The sequence below is a fragment of the Mizuhopecten yessoensis genome, unplaced genomic scaffold (assembly GCF_002113885.1).
Source record: "Mizuhopecten yessoensis strain PY_sf001 unplaced genomic scaffold, ASM211388v2 scaffold6135_1, whole genome shotgun sequence".
NCBI classification, from domain to species: Eukaryota; Metazoa; Mollusca; class Bivalvia; order Pectinida; family Pectinidae; genus Mizuhopecten; species Mizuhopecten yessoensis.
The window spans coordinates 454,307-480,938 of NW_018406397.1; the positions used below are offsets into that span (position 1 = coordinate 454,307).

Here is a 26,632-nt window from a genome sequence, read left to right on the forward strand (position 1 = left end):
CACATGCGCAGTGAATAATTTCCGGGATTCGTTGTTTTTACATCCATTTATTGAAAATAAAGATGAATTACCATTTACAATATTGCCAGATTATAAACTATTTTGTTGACAACTAAATGACTTGCTTATAAGATTTAATCAAAGTTTGTCATAAAAAGTAAGTCCCGCACATACGACCCCCGGTACGCATGCGTCGAATGGGAGGAAAGCGGGAGCGGTTGTTTTGATTTGGATTTAAGTATGACAAACTAATATCCACAAATGAGATAAGTAAGAAAACTTTTTATCTGAAGACGATTTCTCTGTGTGTTCATTAAAAACAACAATAACAGTTTGAAGTTTATGGAGAATATGAACATAAATTGACGACACTCCTATATTTCAAATCAAGCACCTGCAACTTTGAGTCGACTGCAGTAGGCCTAACATTTGTTTACATTTGAAATACAGGCAACAACTAGGACCCCTACTAGAGATGTATAGACTCAATTCAATATACTCACTCATTTCAATGGTTTATTAATAAAATTAAATCAACTGACATTTTTAAAATAAAGTATAGTTAAATTGATTTATTAAATATTTCCTGAAGCCGTTTTCTTAAACTTTTAATTTCTAGTTTACAGTTTTCCGAATGATCTGCTAGGCCTATATAGGCAATCATTATGAATAACATTTTTATTAGAGACAAGTTACTTTTTTAAAATAAAATACACGCCAATAATGGTAATAATTTTGGGTCCATACGACAAAATGCCACCATTGGCAAATCATAATTGTACATGTTCTGCTTCTATTTCTGCCATATAATTGCCTTCATCATATTGAATCTGGGAATATTTCAAATTATGTTGTAACGGACGTATTTATAGTAATTTAATAAAGGCGGGGGGGGGGGGGGGGGGGGGCGAGAAATTTCAAAACGTTGTATCAGCTATTATGGTCACTACCTAGCTTTGTGCTAGATGAATTTCCCTTTTGGTGACAGTGATCCGTTAGTCTTACGGTTAGAACCTGGGTAGTTTTGATGTTTGGCGGCGAATACATTTTAAAAGGGGGCAGCGAATACATTTTAAAAGGGGGAATAGTGTGGGAGATTTTGATTGCATATATGATTAGTCGGCTTTTGGCTTCCCACTAAAGGGAATTTCCCTTGAGCTTATCTGTAAATTGACAAGACTGGGAATTAAGCTGGTGGTTGTAGGTTTGATCCCCAGTGGAAGCACACTACTCTCTTTCCTGTTATATATCCATGCCCAAAGTCCACTACTTCTGTTATGCTCAGCATGTGTTATCATACTGGTTTTCAGTGGTACTTCCAGAGAGTAACACACTTAAAATAATTTTCTGCATGCACACCCTAAGATTTTTAAATCTCTGCACAGCTTGTGGATGATACACTAGTTTAATCTTTTCATGTACATAATAAGAATTGTGTAGCAGCATTAAACCATAAAACTGATCACCAGCTTCTAAGTCTGCTGTTGCTATATTTCTGTCATCCTCAAAGGACAGATATTAACTTAGTTATTTGTCTTTTTTTTTTTTACCTGAAACCAACCAAATAGATTACCATACTGTCTACCTTCCTTGTATTTATTTTTTCATGACATACTCCAGGGGTGTAGATAATGTTATTTAGCATAACCCCTGAAATTACAAGGATGGTTGGTCTATTAATTTTAGGTGTCTACATATTTATGTATTAATATATATATTCCCTGTAAATAAACCAACAGATGAAGGACGGAGTAGTTAATCAATTCTCTATTCTGTTGAATTTTAAATGAAGAAATTAGTTTATAAAGGTAATAATGTGACATAAACTTAGATTGTACTTGTGTTTTTATGTCACACAAGTAAAAAAATAATCACAGGAAATTTCTTTACAGCTGCACATATTTTGTACACATGGTTATTTTGCATTGAAGTTCGTTGAAAATCACATACCTGGTAGATGTCATGGAAACGATGTTATATTAGACTATTTGATCAACTTCCTGTAGACTGAAATACCTTTATACTTCATTTTCATCAGGACTAAAATACAGTTTTTAATTTCAGAACTTACAGTCAAAATGCGAAAGTCAGTATCGAGTAACTATGGCAGAAGGGCATCCTCTATGGAGCGTTCTTCCCTGTCCGGATCTCACGGATCTCACAGTCGACGTGCATCATCCCAAGACCGGTCATCCATGTCTGGTGGTCCCTTGCGCGTCAACACAGATGCTAACAGAAAGAGTGGAATACCACAGCAGAAATGGGCCGTTAGTGGGTCAAGTCAATATTCACAGGGTTCAGCCAACGGTGGCCCCCGTAATTCTGTGTCAAGATACAGTTTTTATGGGTCTAACCAACAGCAAAAGAACAGGTTAATATAAAAATTGATGTAGATATACATTAACATATTTTGTATTTGGTTTCCAAATATTTAACCTGAGGTATATATATTTATATATATACACATACCATAGGTAATACACAATAGTTATCTTTCAGTAATGTTGATACAGTGTTGTCTATCTAAAGAATAATTTCACCGAAATACAATTCTATATTAGTTTGCAGTCATTACAATGACCTGATATTGCATATATAGTGATTGCATACCAAAATTGACGATAGATATAACAATGTTTTACTGAAGCACTGCTGGGATGTCCCATTAAGGCTGTGCTCAGATTGGGTATTAAAGAAGATTCCCCTTGTTTTGGTTCTAAGTACGTTATACCTTGAACAAACTTCTAAAGTCGGTATAATATCATACCAACTAAGAAACTTGTGAATTAATCATCCAATCAGAACAAGTTTCACATGGTTTTAAATAGTAGATATTGTAGTAAGTAAAATATTTTTTATTGAGTTATAAACGTTGATAATGATCTCATAATTAAAGTTGATAATGATCTCATAATTAAAGTTGATAAAAAAATCATTGTAAACAGAATTTGAATAATAAATTATAAAGATGGCTTGTAGGAATGCATTTGCTTTTATGACTTTATGAAATTTTCAGGATGTCTCGGGGCAGTGGCATGGGGATGAGAGGTCATACAGGCATAACGAAAGACCCACGACCAATCTCTAACAAATCTTACCAACAAACGTGTATTAAAGACCTGATCATGGTATAGTAACCAATAATAAACACTTAATTACTTCGCTGTTTCAGCCTTAAATATCAGGTTCAATAGTGAAAAGCTAATGATTTAAGTATTTGTATTTACAGCAGGAATGGAATGTCGTTTAGTGAGCATGAGCTTATATTTATATGCATATTAAACAAGATTAATATGGTATATTGAATGATAGATACCACTTTTCCTGTGTGATGACATTAAAATTCCTATTTTATGATCACAATGGTTCAGAAGGGTTGATATAGATAAAATATTTTAACATGAATATGACTTTTAATCAAGTTTTGGATTTCTATTTCAGTTTTTAACAGAAAGGCAGTTTCCCCAGTCTATATCTCCCAAGGTTCTACAGTCACCTACTGGTGGGGACTTCATGAAGATATTTGAGGTTTGCTTATGATTACTTAATTAAGTTCAATTATTTCAGTAAAAAAATAATTGAATGCTTCATTCAATGAGCATTTGTTCCAAAAAAAATAGGTTTGTACAATATATATTAATCTCATTCACAGGCTGTGTAGCTGTACAATTGTAAATACATTTTGAACCACTACACGAAAATTTCCTGCTATGCACAAACTTTTCCTATTACCCATTACATTTTGCAATCATGCTATTGATTATATTTCTCCCCATCAAAGCCAGGACTTTGACAGTGAAGTTTAATCTAACTGAAGGCTTCAGATAACTTTGTTTGTGAGTGAAATAGTATTGGAGATTGAAAACAAAGCTCATAAAAACATTCCTGGGAGAATTCTGCATATATTGGAAATGGGTGAAATATCACACATCTGAACATACTTTTAGCAGCAAATGTGTGTTTCAACTCGTCTTTACGGAGAAGAGCATATCTGAAATATCTTTGATTAGTGATTCCTTATGTCAATACAAACCAAATTCAATTTTTAATGAAATTTCTTAATTTGTGAATACATGTACAATATTGTAAATATGTTTTAATTTCTTTCAGTTTATATATGGTTTCCTGAACCCAAAGTGTTCTGTTAGCAGGGATGATGTTCCAAAGATTTTCAAGCAGCTCGGCTATCCATTTACCATTACAAAAAGTTCCATGCATTCAGTTGGCAGCCCCCATACATGGCCCACACTGCTGGCGGCCCTCAACTGGCTCATAAATCTCATAAGGGTATCTTTTTTCTATTTCAAGGTTTTCAAAAAATAATTATATTACTATCCTTAAGATGAACTGACAGGATGGGTCAGACTAAAACTGAAATAATTTTCTTTGGATAACAACTTTTCTTGAAAATTGAATTCTTTGGCCCCATTTTCCAAATTCAAAATTTAAAAAAATGTTAGTATACAGTAAAGAATATGATCTATAATCTATGATAAAGCAAAAGACATTATTGACACTCAAGATAAAATGTTGTGCTTCATTTTTTTGACTAAAATCAAACACAAAAGAAGTAGGGAAAGCTCCCTAAGAACCAACATCACATAAGTCCACATGTATGTTGAAGTCATCTTCTCAGTTTCAAGAGGATACCTTATGGTGTACAGGGCAAAAAATGCAACTCAAAAATTAAAGTGGAAAGAAGGATAGCAATTCCTTAAGAAACACGCATATTCCATACATTTACATATATATATATATATATCTCAATGAATTGATGAGATTATTTGATATAATTAAAATTCATTTGTACAATATAGTGTCTATAATGTGTGATCAAGGTAAATTAAAAATTGTCAATTCATGTTAAGGATACTAATATATCCATTATATCGTATTTCAGTGGGGACTGTCTGGAGAAATTGTCAATTCATGTTAGGATAGTATTATATCCATTATATCGTATTTCAGTGGGGACTGTCTGGAGAAATTGTCAATTCATGTTAGGATAGTATTATATCCATTATATCGTATTTCAGTGGGGACTGTCTGGAGAAATTGTCAATTCATGTTAGGATAGTATTATATCCATTATATCGTATTTCAGTGGGGACTGTCTGGAGAAATTGTCAATTCATGTTAGGATAGTATTATATCCATTATATCGTATTTCAGTGGGGACTGTCTGGAGAAATTGTCAATTCATGTTAGGATAGTATTATATCCATTATATCGTATTTCAGTGGGGACTGTCTGGAGAAATTGTCAATTCATGTTAGGATAGTATTATATCCATTATATCGTATTTCAGTGGGGACTGTCTGGAGAAATTGTCAATTCATGTTAGGATAGTATTATATCCATTATATCGTATTTCAGTGGGGACTGTCTGGAGAAATTGTGAGCTCCTATTTTCCATCTGTAGAAGATGATTTTGAAAATTCTGTCCCGGAGACAAAGGTGAGTTTACATAGTTAAATAGAAAAAAAATTATGTTGTGTAACATGAGTTAATCGCTGTGTAAAGACCTGTTAAGTGTTTAATTTTCTTGTGCAGGTGATGACAATGCAAAATATTGAGATTTAATCAGGTTTAAAAATGTAAGGCTGTGAAATTTGTCCTGTATCTTTAAGACTTCTGTTGAAAAAAACTTGTTTACAGTGTCTGTACTCGTGTATTTGTAGATCCTGTACTACTACTTTGAGCAAACATACAGTGCCTACATGGCTGGTCAGGACAGTTTTGAAGACTATGATGAACAACTTGAAAAGAAAATGCGTATGTATTGGCACTTCATATTATTTTACTTAATTTTGACTGGACATAGTATTATGTTGTCATGCAACGAATAACTTATTATTGGAAAAGTTGTCTCCTCCATCACTTGAAACTTAATGGGGTTTACTGGCATTTGTAACATGCGGGCAGTTACCCATCCAGCTACTGACCATGATCTACGTTGCTGAACTAGTGAGCGAGTCCCCGGGTTATACATGTACAGCATCACTGGAAAATACAGAAAATAATGGAAAAAACAATAAATTTTATGGATGTCAAAATCCCTATATGCTTTAAAGTTATCAACAAACTTTGAAGGTATAGAAAATTATTGTCCCCGTCAGGCTTCATAGTTATTAAACTTGTTGACTTAAATAACATCAATATCTATATCATGCCTGTCTGGTGTAATATGCAGTTGTTTTGTACAGTCTTATCTAGTTGATGGTGTGTGAACACTTTTTGTTGACAGATGAGAGATACTGTGGTACAGCGGGTGGCAATGATTCACTAGAGATGGAGCACAAGAGACTACAAACAGAACTGGAGTTACTGGAGAATGACATGGTTTGTTTTGTACAAAGTAATGTTTGTAATGTGTTTCCGTGGTCATGATCTTGTTTATTGTACAGATATTCCATTCCCTAGAGAGAGATGTTAACTGATGAGTGAGAGATGACACTATATATCATCATATCTCATTGTAATATTAATTCTAATTCACCGAAATATAACACATAGTCAAAGGAAACAAGAACTAGGTCTACCACAGAAATTTAAATCTTGTCTCGTCAATATTGGTCATATTACCCTCTAATGACGCAATTTCTGATGATTAATAATTGGGCCCAATGTTGTATCATGCAATGTGTGAAAGGACTTTCTAAATCAAACAATATTATTTTTAATGAATGGAAAGATCAATTGTTGTATTTTCACAAATATTTATATTAAGACAAGATTATCAGTGTTTCAAAAGAAACTAAAGGGAGACAGCACACTTACATCTACAATCTTCAAAGAGCTTTTTTTGTTGCTATTTGAGTACGTAAACATAAGCCATGTTTTATTGTAATTTTCATCACTGAAACATCTTGATACTCCTTCCCAACTTTTGACACCCGTAATGTACAAACGAAGGGGTCATTATATGAAAGTGTGGATATATAGTTTCATTGATAGTATTTATAATCACACAACCTTTTATTGTTGATTGTGGAAGAAAGTGCGATGATTGATGATATATTGTTGATTGATGACATTCATTTTCATGGATTTCTCTCGAGTCAAGAAAAAAATTAAAACTGATTTTGTATAAAAACTTCTCAATTATGAAACTCCAATAAACATTTTTTCTCCAAGTCAAAAACTGTTGTATCAGGCATCAGGCTGTACAGCACAGGTGATTGACAGATAAAGGGGCTCCCTCCAAGTCCACAGCTGAGGGCATTAACTCGGTTTATGTCAGTTGATAAATTAGAGAAATTAAAACAACCATCAGTTGTAGCAGCCATACACAGTTTTTGCTGAAATAGGAATGAATCTTGTGTAAAAGTTCCTATTGATAACATGTGCGGCCATCATTTGGCTATTGTAAAACTTCAACATATCTGTGATTGTGATCATAGTTAGTCGTTATTGTAATACATATACTCATTGCAGTGATTTACTGACAACCGTCGATCGTCAGGACCACATTATCTTGGTAATAAAAGTGAATGGATTGTACACAACAAAATAGAAAGATTCTGTATCGGTTGTTTTGGTTACAGGAAAGCCTGAAAACCACAAAGGAGGCAAGAGACATGCTCAAACTGGATGATGAGCGCTACATGGATCATCTCTCCAAAATCGATATACACAGACAAGGGCTGGAGAAGCAGTGTGCAGAAGCCGAGGAAGAGCTCAGTGAAGCGCGTAAGTCACTTGGGCAGAATAAGTCACATGGTTTGACCATGGACAGATAAAGTCATGTGGTTTTGACCATGGGGAACTTAGTAAACACCTGAATAAGGCAAATTCCTCAAATCAGGTTTGCAGACGATTTCTGCTAAATTACATTTTAAGCTCACCGGGTCTGAAGGACCAAGGTGAGCTTATGCCATACCGTGGCGTCCGTCGTCCGTCCGTCAATAAATTTTTTAAACGACTTCTTCTTAACCACTGATTGGAATTTAACTAAAAATAACTGGAAGCATCCCTAGGTGGTGGGGATTCAAAATTGTACAAATGGTGGGGCTGAGGGACGGGGCAAAAAGGGGGCAATTTGGCTAAATTACTTTAAGCGACTTCTTCTCTGGAACCAAGAGATGGATATCAACCATATTTGACTAGAAGCATCCCTAGGTGGTGGAGATTAAAAATTGTACAAATTTTGGGGCTGAGGGGTGGGGCAAAAAGGGAGCAATTTGGCTATATTACTTTAAGTGACTTCTTCTCTGGAACCAAGAGATGGATATCAACCTTATTTGACTGGAAGCATCCCTAGGTGGTGGAGATTCAAAATTGTACAAATGGTGGGGCTGAGGGACGGGGCAAAAAGGGGGCAATTTGGCTAAATTACTTTAAGCGACTTCTTCTCTGGAACCAAGAGATGGATATNATTGGAAGTTGATCACAACAAATTATTATAGTATATCACAATATTCATGTCCTAAAACAACAAGAGCTGTCGGAGAACAGCATAGCTCGCCTTTGTATGTTATTATAATACTGCAACTATCAATAGAAACACATGTATAGTAAAACGTTAACTCACCGTTGTCGACGTCATACAAATAGTCATAGACTACTATTGACGCTTCTACTAATTCTACTGGTACGGACTCCCGGTCTGCACCTCCCACTCTGTAGCATGCGGGGCTGAATTTTCCTGGGTGGTGTTTCCACGCACGGTTCAGTCTTGATTTGAAACAGTTTAATGATGGAGCGTTTATTACGGTGGAGTCTAGATTGTTCCACAGTTCGGTCACTCGGTTGGAGAAGGCATTTCCTCTTAGTTTAGTCCTAAATCTTTTCTTGAAAAGTTTTTTGTTATGTCCTCTGGTGTTGTGTACATTCTGTCCGTCCGCGAAAGTTGTGAATTTATCCACGTTGGCATCTACAAGTCCATTGCATATTTTAAAAAGGTTTACCATGTCTGCTCTTTCACGTCTGTACTCTAAGGAAGGTATTCTTAAACTCGCAGACACTCCTCATAGTTTAGATGTTTGAGATGAGGCAACAACCTGGTGGCACGATGTTGGACATTTTCTAGAGTCTTCCGGTCCTTTTTATACATTGGAAACCAGACTGATGTGCAGTACTCCAAGTGAGGTCTTACTAGAGACTTGTATAGATTAGCGAACATTGCCTCGTCCATGTAGGTAAAAGATTTGAATATTAATCCCACCATTCTGTTGGCCTTCTTCGCTTGCGTGTTGACATGACCGGTAAATTTCAAGTTACTATCGAAATCAATCCCCAAGTCCTTTTCATGCTCCACCTTTTTAATTACTGTTGTGTTGGTGTTTCCCGTTAAGGTATAACTTTGGTCAGATATAGATTGCCCAAGCTTGATGTTCATATATTTGCACTTATCTAAATTCAGTTTCATTTGCCAAGTCTCAGTCCAGTGGCTTATGTTGTTGAGATCATCCTTCATGGAGTCAATGCACTTGGGCGATGTTATATCACCGAACATTTTGGCGTCGTCCGCAAATAATTTAGCTGTATTGTTTGTCACATCTGGTAGGTCGTTGACGTATATTAAAAACAATATCGGTCCCAGAACGCTACCCTGTGGCACTCCACTTGTGACCAAAATTGATTAAGATGCCTTGCCATTGATCACTACTCGCTGTTCCATGTCCTGGAGGAAATCACATATCCAATTCCCGATACTGCCGTCAATCCCATATCCCTTGACCTTTTCAAGCAGCCTTCTGTGAGGAACTGTGTCAAAAGCCTTACTGAAATCTAAGTACACTACGTCGACCTCATTTCCGTTGTCTAGAGATTCCGTCCAACTTTCCATAATTTCAAGCAGCTGAAGGTTACATGAAGGTTTGCTCCCAAAACCATATTGATGATCAGAGAACAGTTTGTTACTAGTCATGTGTTCCACCACTCTATTCCTGATAATTCTCTGAAGTGATTTCCCAAATACAGATGATAGACTGATTGGACGATAGTTGCCGCTATCCTGTTTCCTACCTTTTTTATTGATTGGTGTTATATTGGCCTTTTTCCAATCGTGTGGTAATACTCCTTCCTCCAGTGATTTGTTGAAGATGATGTTTAATGGTTTTAGTAACTCATGTACAGTCTCTTTAACGAACTTTGGATGTATATTGTCCGGACCAGGTGATTTAGAGCCGTCCATAGCTTGGACCGCAGTCAAGATTTCCTCGTCTGTTATTGGTGTATCAGCAATTGTCTGCTCCAAGTGCCTATTAGGAAAGGGAGGTAATTCAACATCCGTCTCGCTTGTGTATACACTCGCGAAAAATGTTATCAATGCGTCCGCCTTTTCTTGGTCATTGATTGTGAGGACTCAATTTTCTTTGTACACATTGGACACTGCTGCTTTGGTCTTCATCTTAGAACGTGTGTACCTCCAGAACTGTTTGGGATTGCTCTTAATGTTCTGCGCTATATCCTTTTCCTTGAGGAATGCAGATTTCCTTACAAGATTTGTAGCTCTGTTCCGCGCCTGCCTATATTTGTCAAAGTTCACCGTGGATTTGCAATGTACATACTTTTTCCACTTACTCTGTTTTGCCTTTAAGGCCTGAACCACCTCTCGATTTAGAGGATGTTTACTAGTGCGACTAGGTTCCACTTTGTTCACTGGTATATGGTTGTCTATAACTTCTGATATTATTTCAACAAAGTGATTCTAAGCCTCAACGGTAGTCATCCTCTCCATAATTTCCCAGTCAAAACTAGAAAGTTCATCCTTAATTGACTTGTAATCGGCTTTGAAAAAGTTCCGTTTACTTGTAAAACTTGCTTCTGTGCGGGAAAATGGTTGGGCTAACCCCCCAGGGGGCTGAGGGGCGGGGCAAAAGGGGGCTATTTGGCTATATTGCTACAAACGACTTCTTCTGTAGAACTATGCACTGGATATCACTCATATTTTGTCGGAAGCATTCATTGGAGGCAAGGATTCAAAACTGTACAAATGGTGGGGCTGACCCCCAGGGCTAAGGGGAGGGGTCAAAAAAAGTTTATTCTTTGGAAATGGTTGCGATCCCCACCATATAAGCATATATACAATTGCTGAGTATAAAGAGAAGAATGCACGTTTGCTTCCAGGATGTCTCCTAGGGTCTGGCCCCACCCTTGGAGACATAGTCCCTGGGCTATAACTTTAAAATTGTTGAGATACCCACCCAAAAACCAAATATACAAATACTGGGCATAAAGAGACGAATGCAGTCATGATATTAGAATAGACCCTCCAGGGTCTTACCGAACCCCTAGGGACCTAGTTTCTTAGTCACAGCTTGGAAACAGTTGAGATCCCCACCCTATAACAATATATACAATTGCTGAGTATAAAGTGATGAATGCACATATGCTTCCAGGATGGCCTTGGGGACTGCCACACCCTTGGAGACTTAACCCCATGGGTCATAACTTTGAAATTGTTAAGATCCCCACCCCAAAACTATATATACAATTGTTGGGCATAGAGAGACGAATGCAGTCATGATATTAGAATTGATCCTGGAGTCTGGCCACAAACTTAGGGACCTAGCTAGTTTCTGAGTCACAGCTTGGAAACAGTTGAGATCCCCACTCCATACCATACATAAAACTGCTGGGCATGAACAATCTAATACAGATATGCTACAAGGATTGGCCTTGGGGTCTGGCATATTCCCTTGGATCTATTTGGAGAATATTTTGCCATGATTGCACAGATATCGTGGTGAGTGATACAGGCCCTATAGGCCTCTTGTTATTTATTATTTGGTGTTAAAGAGGTAGACACCTTTTTCCTGGTTATATAGGTCAACATCATTCCCCTTAAATTCAAGATGTAGCATTCGTTGTTAGCTCACCTGGTCCAAATGACCAAGGTGAATTTATGGCGTACCATGACATCTGTTTGTCACCATTTTCTTCAAACGACTTCTTCTGAATGGCAGAGTGAAATTGGTTGAGATCCCAACCCTGTTACTGCATACAGTTGCTGAGCGTGAAGGGACAAATAGACATAGATACCAGGAGTGGTCGCATGCTTTGTGACTAAGTCGACCCTGGGTCATAACTAAACTTTGAAACATTTGAGATCCCCATCCCATAACCATGTATGCAATTGCTGGACATAAAAAAATCTGATACAGAAATGATTCCAGTTCTTCTGGGCTTCTTGTAAGATGCTGCATTTCGATATTAGCAGGTTATAATTAACTTCCCTGCATTCATCAATCGATATTCAACATTTCTGGAATGTTACATATAATGTATTTCATTCACTGTTGGAATTAATATTTAAGAGGACAAGTAGTAGAAAATCATCAATGAACTGCTGGTAGATTTAACACACATATAGTCTTCACTATCAACAAGTCAAACAGGGAGTTTGGAATTTTGAGAGAAACCTATTACTGAGCCTAACTACCTTTCTTGTTGGTTAAAGTTGCCGATTCAAAGTGTGCCGAATCTAACAAACAGAGGATGAATGCATTGTTTGAGGACCAGAAATTGTCCCAAGCAGATGTCGAGCGTATCAAGTTAAATGGTCGAGAGCTGCATCGGCAACGGCAAGAGGCGGAGCGGCGGGAGGGAGAGACTGACAAGGAAATCTGGCAGAAGGAAATGGAGCTGTCAAAAGAACATGAAAAGGTGAAGTTGTATTTTTGGATGAAAACTTAGAATGTTATCATTTAAATATTTTAACAATATCTTATACTTGATAAATATATTGGTGGAACATTTACAATTAATGTCATTGAACATCTTTTTGTTTCACATCTTGTGTAATTTGGTTATGATTATATTGTCGTTTCACAGCTGTTTCATTGCTTCAAAAGAGTAAATGGTTGTCAAAATTGTTTGCCTATAGGAGGGTTAGCTTTCTGATTTTATGAGATTGTTGTATCTAATTAGTGTCTTAAATCCGTCAACATAATACTCTGAATAAACTTTGTAATTTCTTGCCACAGTCCCAAGTGTAGTGAGGAGGTATTTGTGGAAAATTCTTATTACATCCAAATAATATACAAAATTGTATGTACTCATTAAGTTTTCATGATATTCAAAATCAAATTATAAAATAATATGACATAAGATTATTACATACTATTTCTATGTTTTAGTATACATTGACTACCTTAGTCACAATAAGGATACATGACTTTCAAAATTCTGTGGGCAGATCACACTCAGGACAAACCCTGCAGTGAACTCTTCCTTCAAGTTACCTAGTGTAGTTATAATTGATTTATTAATTCAACAGCTGGAAGAACAATGTAATGAGTACAACAAGGTAGCTCAGAAACTGAAACTGATACCTTTGTCTGCGGAGAATGCTTATGGAGTAGACTACGAACTGAAGCCTTCCTACCTCGGCTACATGGACTCAAGATTTACCGATACAATCAAGGTACTATAAATTACAGGGTAATCGGGGACTCAGTCTGCCTGTGTGTCAATCCTCATTTTTCGTTTCTGGAGGTTGTTTCTCTATCATGAAATCTTATTCTGACATTTTACATGGTGATAACACTGTTTTATGTAGATGTTCAATAGGTGTTTCATTTTTTCTAAGTTAAAGGTCGCTGTTGCAAAATTTATATAAAAAAAGGGGACATACTGTAAAATTAAATTGAATTAAGTTTTCTAAACTACTAGTATTGATTTTAGTGATAAAAATATTTGGTGTTTATCCTACATGAAACATGATCCTGAAATCCAAGATGACCACCATCTCTTGTATCTGATTGGCTATACCTTTTGTTTTATTGATAAGATATTGTTCATAGTCATTAGGTAGTAAATGGTTCTTAGTGTATAGGCTATATTTTTTTTGGATCCAATAGATGGCTGCCATGTGTAACACTTAATTCCTAATTATCCAAAATGATTATGGTGTCTTGTATATTATATGGTCGAGCACATGAAAAGGCCATTTCTAAACATTTTCTTCAGGTTGGTAAGTATGGATTATGAGAAGGTTTTTTTACACAACCAAGAAGAAAATCTTATTGGTTGTGTAAAAAGAACTTCTCATATAAATACATGACAAGGGCCTTGCTATTCTGTCCTTGTCCTAGTTAAACAGGGTCTCATCTCAGTACTACCAGCCTGTTATAGGTTTAATCACATCCCACTTGATTTCTCAGCTTTTTTGAAAGTGTCACAATATCCAATATTGAAATATATACATACAGTCAATCTGTTTTCTAATAATCTTCATCTTTGTTATCATTGTTGACTGTTGAAGGGGCAAATTTTCTATGCCCTAGAAATGTAAGAATGATGATATAGCTTTCCTCCATTGCTTTACCATCATGTTGCAGAAAGAAATTTTCTCTGTATATGACAAAGAGTTCTCCTTAGATATTGCAAAGGTATTGTAAAATGCAAGCTTACCTTGATTTTGACAATGCTTGTATATTTGCAATACACTTGAATACATAATTGACAAGTGACTATATACAATAAACATGTCTCTAGGAATCTCCTTTCACTTTGTTTTTATTCACTCTATAGTAATTATTATCTCATTTTCATCAGGACCTGTCCCCCTTTTTAAATTTTAAGCACACAACAACCAAAATGTTTCATTTACAATCTCAAAACCTGGGAAACCAAGTGAAGATGTGCTGAAGTAAGATTCTCCTACATTTTGATCGTAGATGTGAGCGTCGTAAATTTACCAAAGCTGTGAGAGTTTTGGTTTTTCCTGTAATTTTAAGTGATATTTGTGTTCCGGGCTTAGAAATGTCCCCATCTGTGACTGACATTTAAAAAGCTGTCTGTTGTATGTTCCAGCCTGCCCTGCTGCAGCTGAAGAAGCAGTGTAGTGCCTCTGTCCACACCAAGTCCACAGAGATGATGCAGGTCCAGGAGTCTCTAGAACAGGTAGAGAACAACATATGACTATCCCTGATACTGAAGTGACATTACCAGCTTTGAATGAGGACCTCTCATTGATTATGGCTTTATTTATTGGATATCCCGATCTAAAATGGCCACTGTTTGAATATTGCATTCAACAAGCCAACCCTAAATAGAGCTTCTTATAATGTATATTTGAAAATAATTTCTTGCAAATCATTCCTATACCAGAAGGAGTCAAATTGTACGATTGAAGGACTAAATGGGAGAAACAGGAGCCAAGACAATGTTCATCACCTCATGAGCATGTCCCCGTTGTGAGAATCAATATTTTCACTCTCACCACAATGTTTATATTTTTGTACTATCGTTTTTTGGAATGATGTGTAAAGAGAAAAGTAATTTTTCATGTATTTTTAATGGAAGATAAAAAATTCCACACATTAATTGAGGAGTAAACCTCTACACAAAGCCTCAAGTATTACTTTTACTCTCGTATACCAACCTTCCACACATATAAATATGAAAGTCTGTCTGTCAGTGAATTTTCGTGCGCCTGATTTTAAAAAGCAGATGAAGATTTTTGTAAAAGTACTAGAAAATCGGTTGTATGTGTGTTTGCATTGCAGTTTTTGTGGTGTCTTTAAAAGATAAAATCTCTAAGATGAATGACCATATTTATCCTGCACTAAGCCCAGGAGGGCCATCATATAGCTCTAAGCAGGGGATGGGCTTAATGCAGGATAATAGCATTTGTTAGCCTTTCTACCCAACTGTTTTTTACAGGCTTATTATCAGGTATAGGCTTATTGCCAGATAAAACAGTAAGATACAGCTGTTACCAATCATTTTGCCATGTTTAAAAAAATGTGTTTTGGTACGAGATTCTTCATCATGACCTAATGAAAGGACGTAAAAGAATTGATGCAAGTTTGATTGTATTTGTCCAATTGGGGAAAATCATGAGAATCATATTAGATTTTGATAATTTGTGTACATTGTAGGTGCTTGAATATGTCAATGAGATGAAGGAGGACATCAACATGCTGGAGAGTCGCAGTAAACGCATGGGAGACGAGCTGGATTGTAAAAAGCAGGTAAAGTCAGGGACAACCTACCGAAAACCCGTCTGTCTTCTGTTTGTGGGATCAAAGGTCATAGTTCAAGATCACTGATACTGCAGAATGTAATCTGGACCCATGATTGATCATTTTCACTTTACCTTTAAAACTTCTTATGACATATTTCACATAAAGCGGAAAACAAGCATGACTGACTTTGATTTGACAGTGTGCAGAATTGGAGCCTCTTTATGCAACACAGTAACTGCAGAGTGCTGTGCTTTTGTTATTCATGGTTTTGTGCTTGAAACAAATTTACAGGGCTTTAACTTCCCATAAATGTATTATCTATGCATTCAATTTTTCTGTAAAGACCACCTGTCTATTAAGACCCATCTTCGCTAGCCAAGTGTTCCCTTCGTTTACACTACGAAGCGAACACTTGGCTAGCGAAAATGATTAAGACTGTGCTCTCTCCATTGGGAGGCATTAAGATACCCAATACAAGTTTGACTTTATACCCTTTTTGAAGTAATTGCAAAGTTTGAATTAATGTTTACATATTAGTAAGGAATGCGTGTCACAGTAAAATGTCATACATATTGTATCCTTAATTGTTCAAGCTCAGAAGTTTTATTACCAGTAATCAATCTTTATGTTTTTCTACATTTCTTTGGCACAATTTTAAAGCTTATTGGTGTGGGGATTCTGCTTACAAATGTAGTTTTTAGCTAAGGCGTTAGCCGCCATCTATTGGTATTACTTTAGTTAATGAGCTCAGATATTCATAAATGTCGATTTCACACAGACGGCCTCTAGCGGTAGTCACTGGTACTAAATTGAATCATATACCGGACCTACTGTCTTTATTATGCGTAACTTTGGACTCAAATGCACTTGAATGGCTTGTAAATATCATTACTTTTCTTTATAGAACATATGATCTTATCACAACGTCGTATTCTTATTGAAAATGCACCCTGTTTATCTCAATCGGGAACTGCTACTTGAATGTAGGTCATGCATGCTACACGCAACTTCCGGTAAAAATACTTCAGTTAATGAGCTCAGATATTCATAAACGAGACATAACGTCACCTTCTAGTAATACTAAACAAACTGCAAATAAAATCCATTACCACGGACTCAAGTTCACTCAAACGTCATTGGATATAATCTTATTCTTAGTTAGAACTAAGTATCCTTCTAAAACTTCGTATTTACTCTTGGAACTGTCGCTGGATTAACCCTTTACACGGAAATATTGTCCTGTGATTGGCTAAAATTGGTGACATTTACGTCCCTGTTTACAATTATATATTGCGTGGTCAGAGCTATGAAGCGGTCCTGTTCCAACTAACTGAGGATAATCAAAAGTGCTAATCAGTAATAATATATCTGATTCACGCTTCATATGATTATAATGTTATCAAAATATTGCATATTCGTTCATCGTTAAAATAACAAATCCTTACTAAAAACTCTAAAAAAAGAAACGACGGCCATGTTAGATCACGCGTGATGTTATCCGTTTCCTTATATGGCCTTCACGGCCAAATATAGTATTACTACTGATGCGGTCATGTTTACTACAATTTCCATATTTGGTCATGACACCCATATTTAGACGTCTGACCTATATCGGAAAGATTGAGGAAGTTTCCAACATGGCAGTCAATTAGGATTTCGCTTGCACTTGTTACGTAAACTTGATAATTTAACGAAATATAAGGCGGAGTATAACTTACAATTATGTAGGAGATCAACATAAAAAGTTCATATTACAAACCTATTAATGGATACGGATCCTGTCAATTAATTCTAAAATCGCCTCCGTGTGATTCACACCAGGCTTGCCTAACTAAAATGGGATCAACCGGCCGGGGCAGATGAGACCGGGAATCATGTTAGAACTAGCCACTGTCCTTCTCTAGTTCCATATTGGTATTCTAACCTGAAGGCTTTTTTTACCTTCGCAGTATTATCATTTTGTTCTATTTTCATCATAAGATATGCTATTGCATTTTTATATCGCCTTCTCGCTAATTACAGCTCAGCCAGAAACGAAAATATGCTCCGATAGGCCTACATTTTATATGTCTGTTGGTGTGATTTGTGTTTTTCGTTTATTGAAGTATTACCATATAACAGGACTCTTTTATTTCAATATACACAAAAACAACAACACCTTCGGAATGATTTCAGACATATACTGCGGGAAAACACGAGTGATCTCCCTTACATTTAGACATGCGCACATTTTACTTTCGTTTTGTGTAGGCCTAGACATCATTCGCAACGCGAAGCGGAAAAGACGAAAATGCAGGCGAGTGTTGACTTAATGTTAGGCATGTTGTTTAAGCAGCATTGACAATGAACAATATACATACACTTCTGCAACGTTTACCTACTACTGATTCATAAATAAGGCTATGTATCCCGATTTCGGTGACTTGTGGCCAAGCATGCGGCCGAAGCCGCAGAGAATGGCGCATGTTGTCAGCGGCGATGACAAAAAGGAAGGTGCTTCTACGGTATGTATAGCAGTTATTATGCAAAAACAAACATAATAAACGGACGTTTTACTCTAGTGAATTACAGCGTCACGAGGAACGTCTTTCTCCAGACGTGTTGCAAAATTTTCGAACTGCTTAGTTGCAAACTGATTTCACTTAAGCGTTGTTTGTGAGGATATTTGGCCTTACATTTCTTCTCATTCAGTTAAAAAAAAACATGTTATAAACATTGTATTATTAGATTCATTGTGATGTTGGCTTTCATTGAAGTTTCAATTGTTATACTACTTGATGTTTTGGAAACTTAAACAAGTATAGTAGTTCTAAATATTATGAAATGACAGAAACATTAGGCCAAACAAATTACTTGTGTTTCTACTATCAGAAAAAAATAGGGTAGGTATGTATTAGCTAGGCATTTTATTGTTAATTTGAAAAATATCTTTACTGCGCTAATATAGAGCAGGAGTTCTGACTTTAACAGTGCATATAAAAACTTAAGGGTATTGTAGAACACAAATCTGAGATAAGTCTGGTTAACCACACTGGTGTCGAACACACCAATAAGTATAGTGTGTATAATATATCATAGTTTATACACATCATATTACTATTAGTGTGTCCAGTATCTGTGGGGTTAGCATAAACTCAATATTTGTTTTAAACTTTTAATTGGCCTTATATAATGATCATTTATAGGTCAGACAGGGTTTGGTTTCCAATTCGGAAACTAGACCTGTTAAAACAGTTATCATTTGTAATTTAGAGATTAAATATTTCTAAGCAGAAAAAAATGAACTATAAATATTTTTCAACCTTTTCTGAGTTGTACAATTTTAGAGTATCTTCTGTCTGAAATCTGAACATAACTTGTTTTATGATAAATGTGTAAAACAATTCCTCATACTGGGGTAAAGTTTTTCTATATATAGTCCCAAAAACTACAGATAAAATCCTTGAGCACGTACAAGATACAAAAATATATATTTTACGTCCATTTTGCAAAACATACAACATAAGCTACAAAGACAAAACATGAGTATAATAACAGAGACCAAAATATTACAACATGGAAAAATAAAATAAAAACATGTATGTACATGTAGTATACTGTAAGCTCAGAAAAAGAGTTTATCACTTGGAAAGCACTTAATAGGCACATTGAACACGGTAAGCACATCAGCACATGGTAATTTAAGCACATTTAGAACATTTGCATACAGCACATAAAAAACAAAACCATAACATGGAAAGCTTATTAGCACATAGTAGGCACATTTGCACATTGTAAGCAAAATAAAGGAGTGCAATGGACATCTCCATGTTTCCTGGTTAATTTCTTCTTTATGGAAACAACCAGGGGAGAGTGATGTTCTGCTTCATCTTTTGTATTAATGAAAACCGTGAATATCTAAGTGCGTGTGTTTAAACTAATTTTGTTTTGTTTTTACTGGTACCTTTTTATGTACACATGTTTTACCACCTAAGGAATTAGATGTCTTAAGCCCCCATATGATGTGCTGTTATAAGTTGAATTTAATGTACATTTTGTTTATATTTAGTTCTGCTACCAAAGAGATTGACTTATTGAAATGTTTTTGAAACATTTTAATGAACTCCTCAGCTTTAATGCCTTATTTCTCACTATACAAGCTCATATTGCTATGCCTCCTATTTGTTTGAATATCATCTCTAAACATTATTGCTGGTGCAGAAATTATATGGTAACTATGTTCTATTTTAGGGGGGGAAAGCAATCAATATTACAACAGACAGGGATGGTTATTGATGGGAGAAAGGAGGATGAGAAATAGGAACTGTACCAACTCTCTCATACCTTTGAGGACTTCATGAACTTTTTCAAAAGGCTGCAAGAACTATACCAACAGTGACATGACATTTTGAAATCTGTCAGTTACTTTATAGAGGAGGAACCTCTGACTAAATCATTTTCTCTCAGACACATGAAAGCCGAGTCCACAGATCCTTCCATCAGCGAATAGTTCAAATGTAGTTCAAATGCTTTCCTCGCAAACTTTTCCTTAATGGAGAAGTCAGTGATCTTTACTTGGAACAGATTGAATCTGTGAATATTGATGCTGAAAGCCTGATGAATGTGATTGAACAGCCCCTACTTGATGCTGAAACCCTGATGAATGTGATTGAACACCCACTACTGACTAAGGGCACAAATGTTGGAAACAACGTTTGTTTTGATCAATATAACACTATGGGTGGTGGGAGCAAATTGGAAAAAAAATTAAAAGTATGTTTTTAAAGATAGAAATACTGGTCATGGCTTCCTTTTAGTTTTTGTCCAATGAATTAAAAGTCAACGCAAATGTTAAGTAGTAAAAGAAATGTAAGATCCCTGGTATACATTGTACTTTTAACAATGCTTATGATCAATATCAATAAAATAAAATAAAAGTTATAATATGTAACTTGATATTTGTTAACTTCGCTCGATTTTACTGTGTCCAACATTTGATATTAAATCTTGTGTGATATATGAGAGGGATAGCACACAAGATTGTATCAATGTCAATGAAAGCAATTATTTCTTAAGTTTTCAACCATATTTCTTGAAACTTCATTTCTAAATTTCATACATCAATTGTTCAAGACAGTTTTAAGGTCAATTTCATTCAGTCAAGGTGAAGGCTACAGCTTCACAACCTGTTCATGTACATGTGACAGAGAAATTGTCAGTGCATTCCTAACTAAGTATTCAAACCAAATTTTATAAACCTTGATCCATCATTCTCAACATTAAATCATGCACTACCTGTTTGCATATACACAAGCAACCTCAACTTTCAATAAGTCCTGTTGTCAACATTTGTTGCACAATGCTATCAGTTCTGAAACCAACAATCATGACAACTGTAATAACATAGTATGTGTTCTAGCTGGTACATTTGCAGTACTCTTTTGAAATGTATTTGAAATTAATATGTGCATCTTATTTCAAATGCTAGCCTATGAAGATGATAAAGCTGAACATATGCTATAAAGTTGTTGTTTTCTTTGTGAAGAATTTATGCAATGGAAATAGAGGGAAAATAATGTAACTCTCCTAATCTTGTGTGTGTGTGTGAGTATGTATGTTTATATTTTGTTTATCTTATTCAATATTGAAACATACAACAATGTATCATATTGAATTAGAGTGCTTTTTATATTATTTGTTCATGGGAACACAGATTCAAAATAGTTCCATTTTTCATAAGAAGAGACCTTTTCACTGCAGTGAATATGTAAAACACTTTATTTAAAAGTTTTTCAAAATTATTGAGAGACTTGTAAATTTATGGGTAGCAGTAATCCACTTGCTTATCCACAATTTAGTTTCGGCAAGTAAACATCCTTATAAATATTGTTCTGTAACAATATACACTGACTGATGCAAAATTGAAACTTGAACAAAATTCACACGTATTAAAAAGCATGCCAACCCTGGTCGATGTGCACACTTTACAAGATAACTTGCTTGAATATATATTGATCAATATACAAACTTAGACGATAAGTTCAAAGTTGAGTGAAATCCATGCCTAATTAATTAGCATACTGTACTCTGATTGGTCAATGGTTTTATGCCAAGTAACTTTGTTAGATAAGGCAAGGGTTGATATCTTATTCAACAACAAAGGCAAAGTTCAAAGATGTTCACAATCTGTGCATAATCTATTCAATGGTTTAAAATAATCAGGTATTGGTCAAAGGGGTAAATGCCAGTTTCAGTTTTTAATGTTCTATGAAATACATTGTATGGACAAAGGGAAGCAATTCCAAATTCCTATGCAAATTAATTATCCAAAGGTTTAAAATGATATATTCTAGAGGAAACTTGGTACCACTCTTCTGACAAACCTATAAAGATATACTGTACACACAAGAAGAATAACTTCACAGTGGTACACTTTTACATAAAACTTTGATTCATAACAAATTAACAGTAAATCCTTCTGTACAATATGATGGGAACTTCGTCTTTATTTTGTTCTCCATTCCAAAAATAAAATATATATCTTTTGCCTTAGCTTTCAGTACTTTCAGTACTTTGATTGTTGTTAGGTTTTCCAACGTGAGTTCCAGCAGGCACAGGAGGAGACAGAAAGCTTACAGCGGGAGCTGATGGAGCTACAAACCTTCTCACAGCTCAGTCTACAAGATGCCAACAGGGATCTCAAAAATGCATACAAAGTGTAAGTACATCCAGTAAAATAAATAAATAAATTTTCGTATACATATTCAATCATCGCTTCTTTCTTTAATTTATGTGTATTATATTTGAAGAAGAAAATAACCATCCCTTTAACCATCATATGAGAAGATGTTCTTTTGTGCCTTACTTAAATGGTACCAGATATCAATATCCCATGTATGGTGTTAAAATACCTCAGCAAATATCAAGATTAGCAACAACAGAGAAACCTGTAGGTAAAATATGCTCAACAATATTCTACACTTGTGTAAAAGTCTAACTCTATCTACAAGTTGATCCAGGTTGTACCAATGGTCACTGTTTGCATGAACTTTGCTGTTTCTGTTCAGAATAGAATGTGATTGCTTACATATCTGGGATTTTTTTTGTGAAAGACAAATATTTATCTGGGAAAAGGTTTTCTAGCATACAGGAATCCAGAAATTCAGTTTTGTTAAATAGGTAAACATATGTGGCAAAATCATGTAGTAGTATTAGACTTTAAACTAGAAAATAATGAAGCAGACCTGAATTGCAAATATCACAAAAGTGATGTAACAATGTTTTCTTGTAGATCACAATGATGAATGTGAGTTGAAGTTCTCTTTTTTTTCTTTATTTGTAGATATGAACAGACAAAATTGGAGATTGCAGAGACAGAAAAGGCGTACCGCAGGTTTATGAATGATATTACTAACATTGTAACCACACACTTGGAAAACGTACAGGTAAGTTCTAAACTATAACATAACCCCTACCCCCAAACATTGTAACCACACACTTGGAAAACGTACAGGTAAGTTCTAAACTATAACATAACCCCTACCCCCAAACATTGTAACCACACACTTGGAAAACGTACAGGTAAGTTCTAAACTATAACATAACCCCTACCCCCAAACATTGTAACCACACACTTGGAAAACGTACAGGTAAGTTCTAAACTATAACATAACCCCTACCCCCAAACATTGTAACCACACACTTGGAAAACGTACAGGTAAGTTCTAAACTATAACATAACCCCTACCCCCAAACATTGTAACCACACACTTGGAAAACGTACAGGTAAGTTCTAAACTATAACATAACCCCTACCCCAAAAAATCAACTGGACCAAAGATTATGTAACCAGTACTAACCACACAAATATATTGTCTCTTGCAATGACATGAGTGGCATAGCCACAAGCCCTCAATACTATCTCTCCCACTGACAGTTGTTACAGAACCACACCCAAAACATTATCTCCATTCTAATGACATGTATTGTAAACTATAAATTTATGAAATACCTTTATTTATTTTTTTGATGTTTGCCTACCCTCCTTCCAGTATGATTTAATGAAGTTGGATGTATCTTTTATCCTTTTAGGGTCGATTTGCTGACTTGTGTCAGGAGTCTGAGCAGGTGTTACTACAGGTGCGAAGAGAAGCCCAGGACAGCCAGGCACTGCTCAAAGAATTAGAACCACCGTTATAAACAGATATCATGTGGACATTTTAAATTGTGCTATTCTTTGTAATGCCTTCCTGTAAGTACACATCTCCAAGATCTGGAAATGACAGCATTTTGAACTGTACATTTTTATTTCAACTTTTCCCAGAGAATTTACATGTGCTAAAATGTGATTGTCTGTGAACTCAAATTTTCTGGGAGAATGAAACCTCAGTATCTGGAAACGAAACCAGAACAGGATTTAAAAAAAAAAAAAAAAAAAGGGATTTCCAGATATCCTGTTGTTTACCTGTTCTTATAAGTGGGACTACTACTTGAACGTTTATCAATATTTTTTTCATCAACAGAGTTGTTGCCATGGCCTTGATAACTGCAAAATTATTGCATATAAGGAATCTCATAAAAGTAAAAAGGAAATTACTAAAATCTAAAAAAAAAAATGAAATTAAGAATATATGATTTTATTTCTTAAATATGTAAAACTAAATGGTGGTTTGGTCTGTTAAATTTGATTGTGAAAAATATATTTAATTAACAGTTGTTATTAATACATTTGTATTATTACTATGAATATTTTGTTAGATTCATTTCTAGTCATGCAAGATAAACTTGTATCTGGAAAAGTGTATGTTACATCAAACTGTATCCACACATTATGGGGTCAAGTGTCTATTCTGTAATGATGACCAAATGAGTTGTCAGGGCCCAAGGAAACTCGGGCTTGGTAGACTCATAGTGCATACTTTCTGTCTGTCTGTCTGTCTGTCTGTATTCAATGCATATTCTTTCTCTGTTAAACTTAATTTCATTTCTTGAACCTCATTTTCCTCGACATAATGTCATTACTCTCTATTTCTTCAGTAACATGTCAAACTATGATATCAAAGTTTTACTTTCTACACACACAATGTACATATTAAATGTGTCACATTGTATGTGTAGAAAGTAAAACTTTGATATCACATATATTTCCAAACTGATGAATCTTATTGAAGACATGTAACTACTTATTTTACACTAGAACATTGTCAACTGTTGTTTACGAAGCGTATTACTTGTAGCTAACTTAAAGAATTCTACACAATGTTTGCTTTTCAAAAGTTTAGGTGTCCACCTCTGAAACCTTAAAATTTGGTGCTTGTGTGTATGTCACCTTCATCATCGTAAAACAGTTGCCATAATTATCAACAATATATTGTTTTAGTCTTTGTTCCCTTTTAACGTTTAACATGTTTATGATATATATCAGTTTGAACTTCATAATTACTTCCAACTAAAAGGTTTTTCTTGTGCCTAAAGACAGTTCATCTCAATGTAGTTCAATAGCAATACATGTATTTCAATTACATTATCTCTTCCCTTTTCTCCTGGTCTTAGTGACATTAATGTGACAAGGTTCAACTTACATGTACATGTGTATCCTTTTATACGTAATTATAAAAGAAATATTGTCCTCGGGCATAAAGGAAAAATGCTTTTTAATCTTTTATTTATGAATCATGTGCTACAGTATGCAATAAATTCAGCTGTCAGTATCCTTATCTGTCTTATCTTTTGAATCACCAAGTTATGAACAAACACTTGGCAAATGCAGCAGTACCTCAGATTCCAAAGGAGACCAGAAAATACTTGACCATCATAAATAGTAACTATTCAAACTTATTGCATGGATTTCTGTAAAAAAATCCAATTGAACAGTTACAGATTTCTGTAAAAAAATCCAATTGAACAGGTACAGATTTCTGTAAAAAAATCCAATTTAACAGGTATCGATTTCTGTAAAAAAAAATCCAATTTAACAGGTACAGATTTCTGTAAAAAATCCAATTTAACAGGTATCGATTTTGTAAAAAAATCCAATTGAACAAGTACAGATTTCTGTAAAACATCCAATTTAACAGTTACAGATTTCTGTAAAACATCCAATTGAACAGTTACAGATTTCTGTAAAACATCTAATTGAACAGTTACAGATTTCTGTAAAAAAATCCAATTTAACAGGTATCGATTTCTGTAAAACATCCAATTTAACAGGTATAGATTTCTGTAAAAAATCCAATTTAACAGGTATAGATTTCTGTAAAAAAAATCCAATTTAACAGGTACAGATTTCTGTAAAAAAATCCACTTTAACAGGTATCGATTTCTGTAAAAAAATCCAATTGAACAAGTACAGATTTCTGTAAAACATCCAATTTAACAGGTATAGATTTCTGTAAAAAATCCAATTTAACAGGTACAGATTTCTGTAAAACATCCAATTGAACAGTTACAGATTTCTGGTATTCTAAGGATTGTGCAGTCAGTAGAGTCATATAACAAACACGAAGAATTTGGAGTGTCCACGCTGTTTATTTTGTTTCGCAAGCATTAACAATTAACACATACATATACATTGGTATTGGTTACACTCTCCCATCCAATATCAACTTCCATCTTACTAAGATTTCCCACATTTAAACAAAAAATTATGTTTCGTAATTTAAGCTTAATTATATAGTTTAAAAAAAATTAGAGTGATATGCAATATTTTGAAAAACAAATAGGTAGTGGGAAAC

At 35.1% G+C, this 26,632-nt stretch overlaps 1 protein-coding gene across 1 annotated transcript; it reads left to right on the forward strand.

The window, feature by feature from the left end:
- The first annotated feature begins 185 nt into the window (after positions 1 to 185).
- On the forward strand, positions 186 to 25,023 carry LOC110451538 (kinetochore protein NDC80 homolog). The gene is made up of 16 exons (XM_021499615.1): positions 186 to 270; positions 2,065 to 2,371; positions 3,017 to 3,128; positions 3,442 to 3,528; positions 4,111 to 4,287; positions 5,377 to 5,457; positions 5,682 to 5,775; positions 6,248 to 6,342; positions 7,548 to 7,692; positions 12,407 to 12,612; positions 13,226 to 13,372; positions 14,764 to 14,853; positions 15,834 to 15,926; positions 22,487 to 22,617; positions 23,242 to 23,344; positions 23,991 to 25,023. The coding sequence occupies exons 2-16, from the start codon at positions 2,079 to 2,081 to the stop codon at positions 24,096 to 24,098; spliced, it is 1,962 nt and encodes a 653-aa protein (XP_021355290.1). The 5' UTR covers positions 186 to 270; positions 2,065 to 2,078; the 3' UTR covers positions 24,099 to 25,023.
- The last annotated feature ends 1,609 nt before the right edge of the window (positions 25,024 to 26,632 follow it).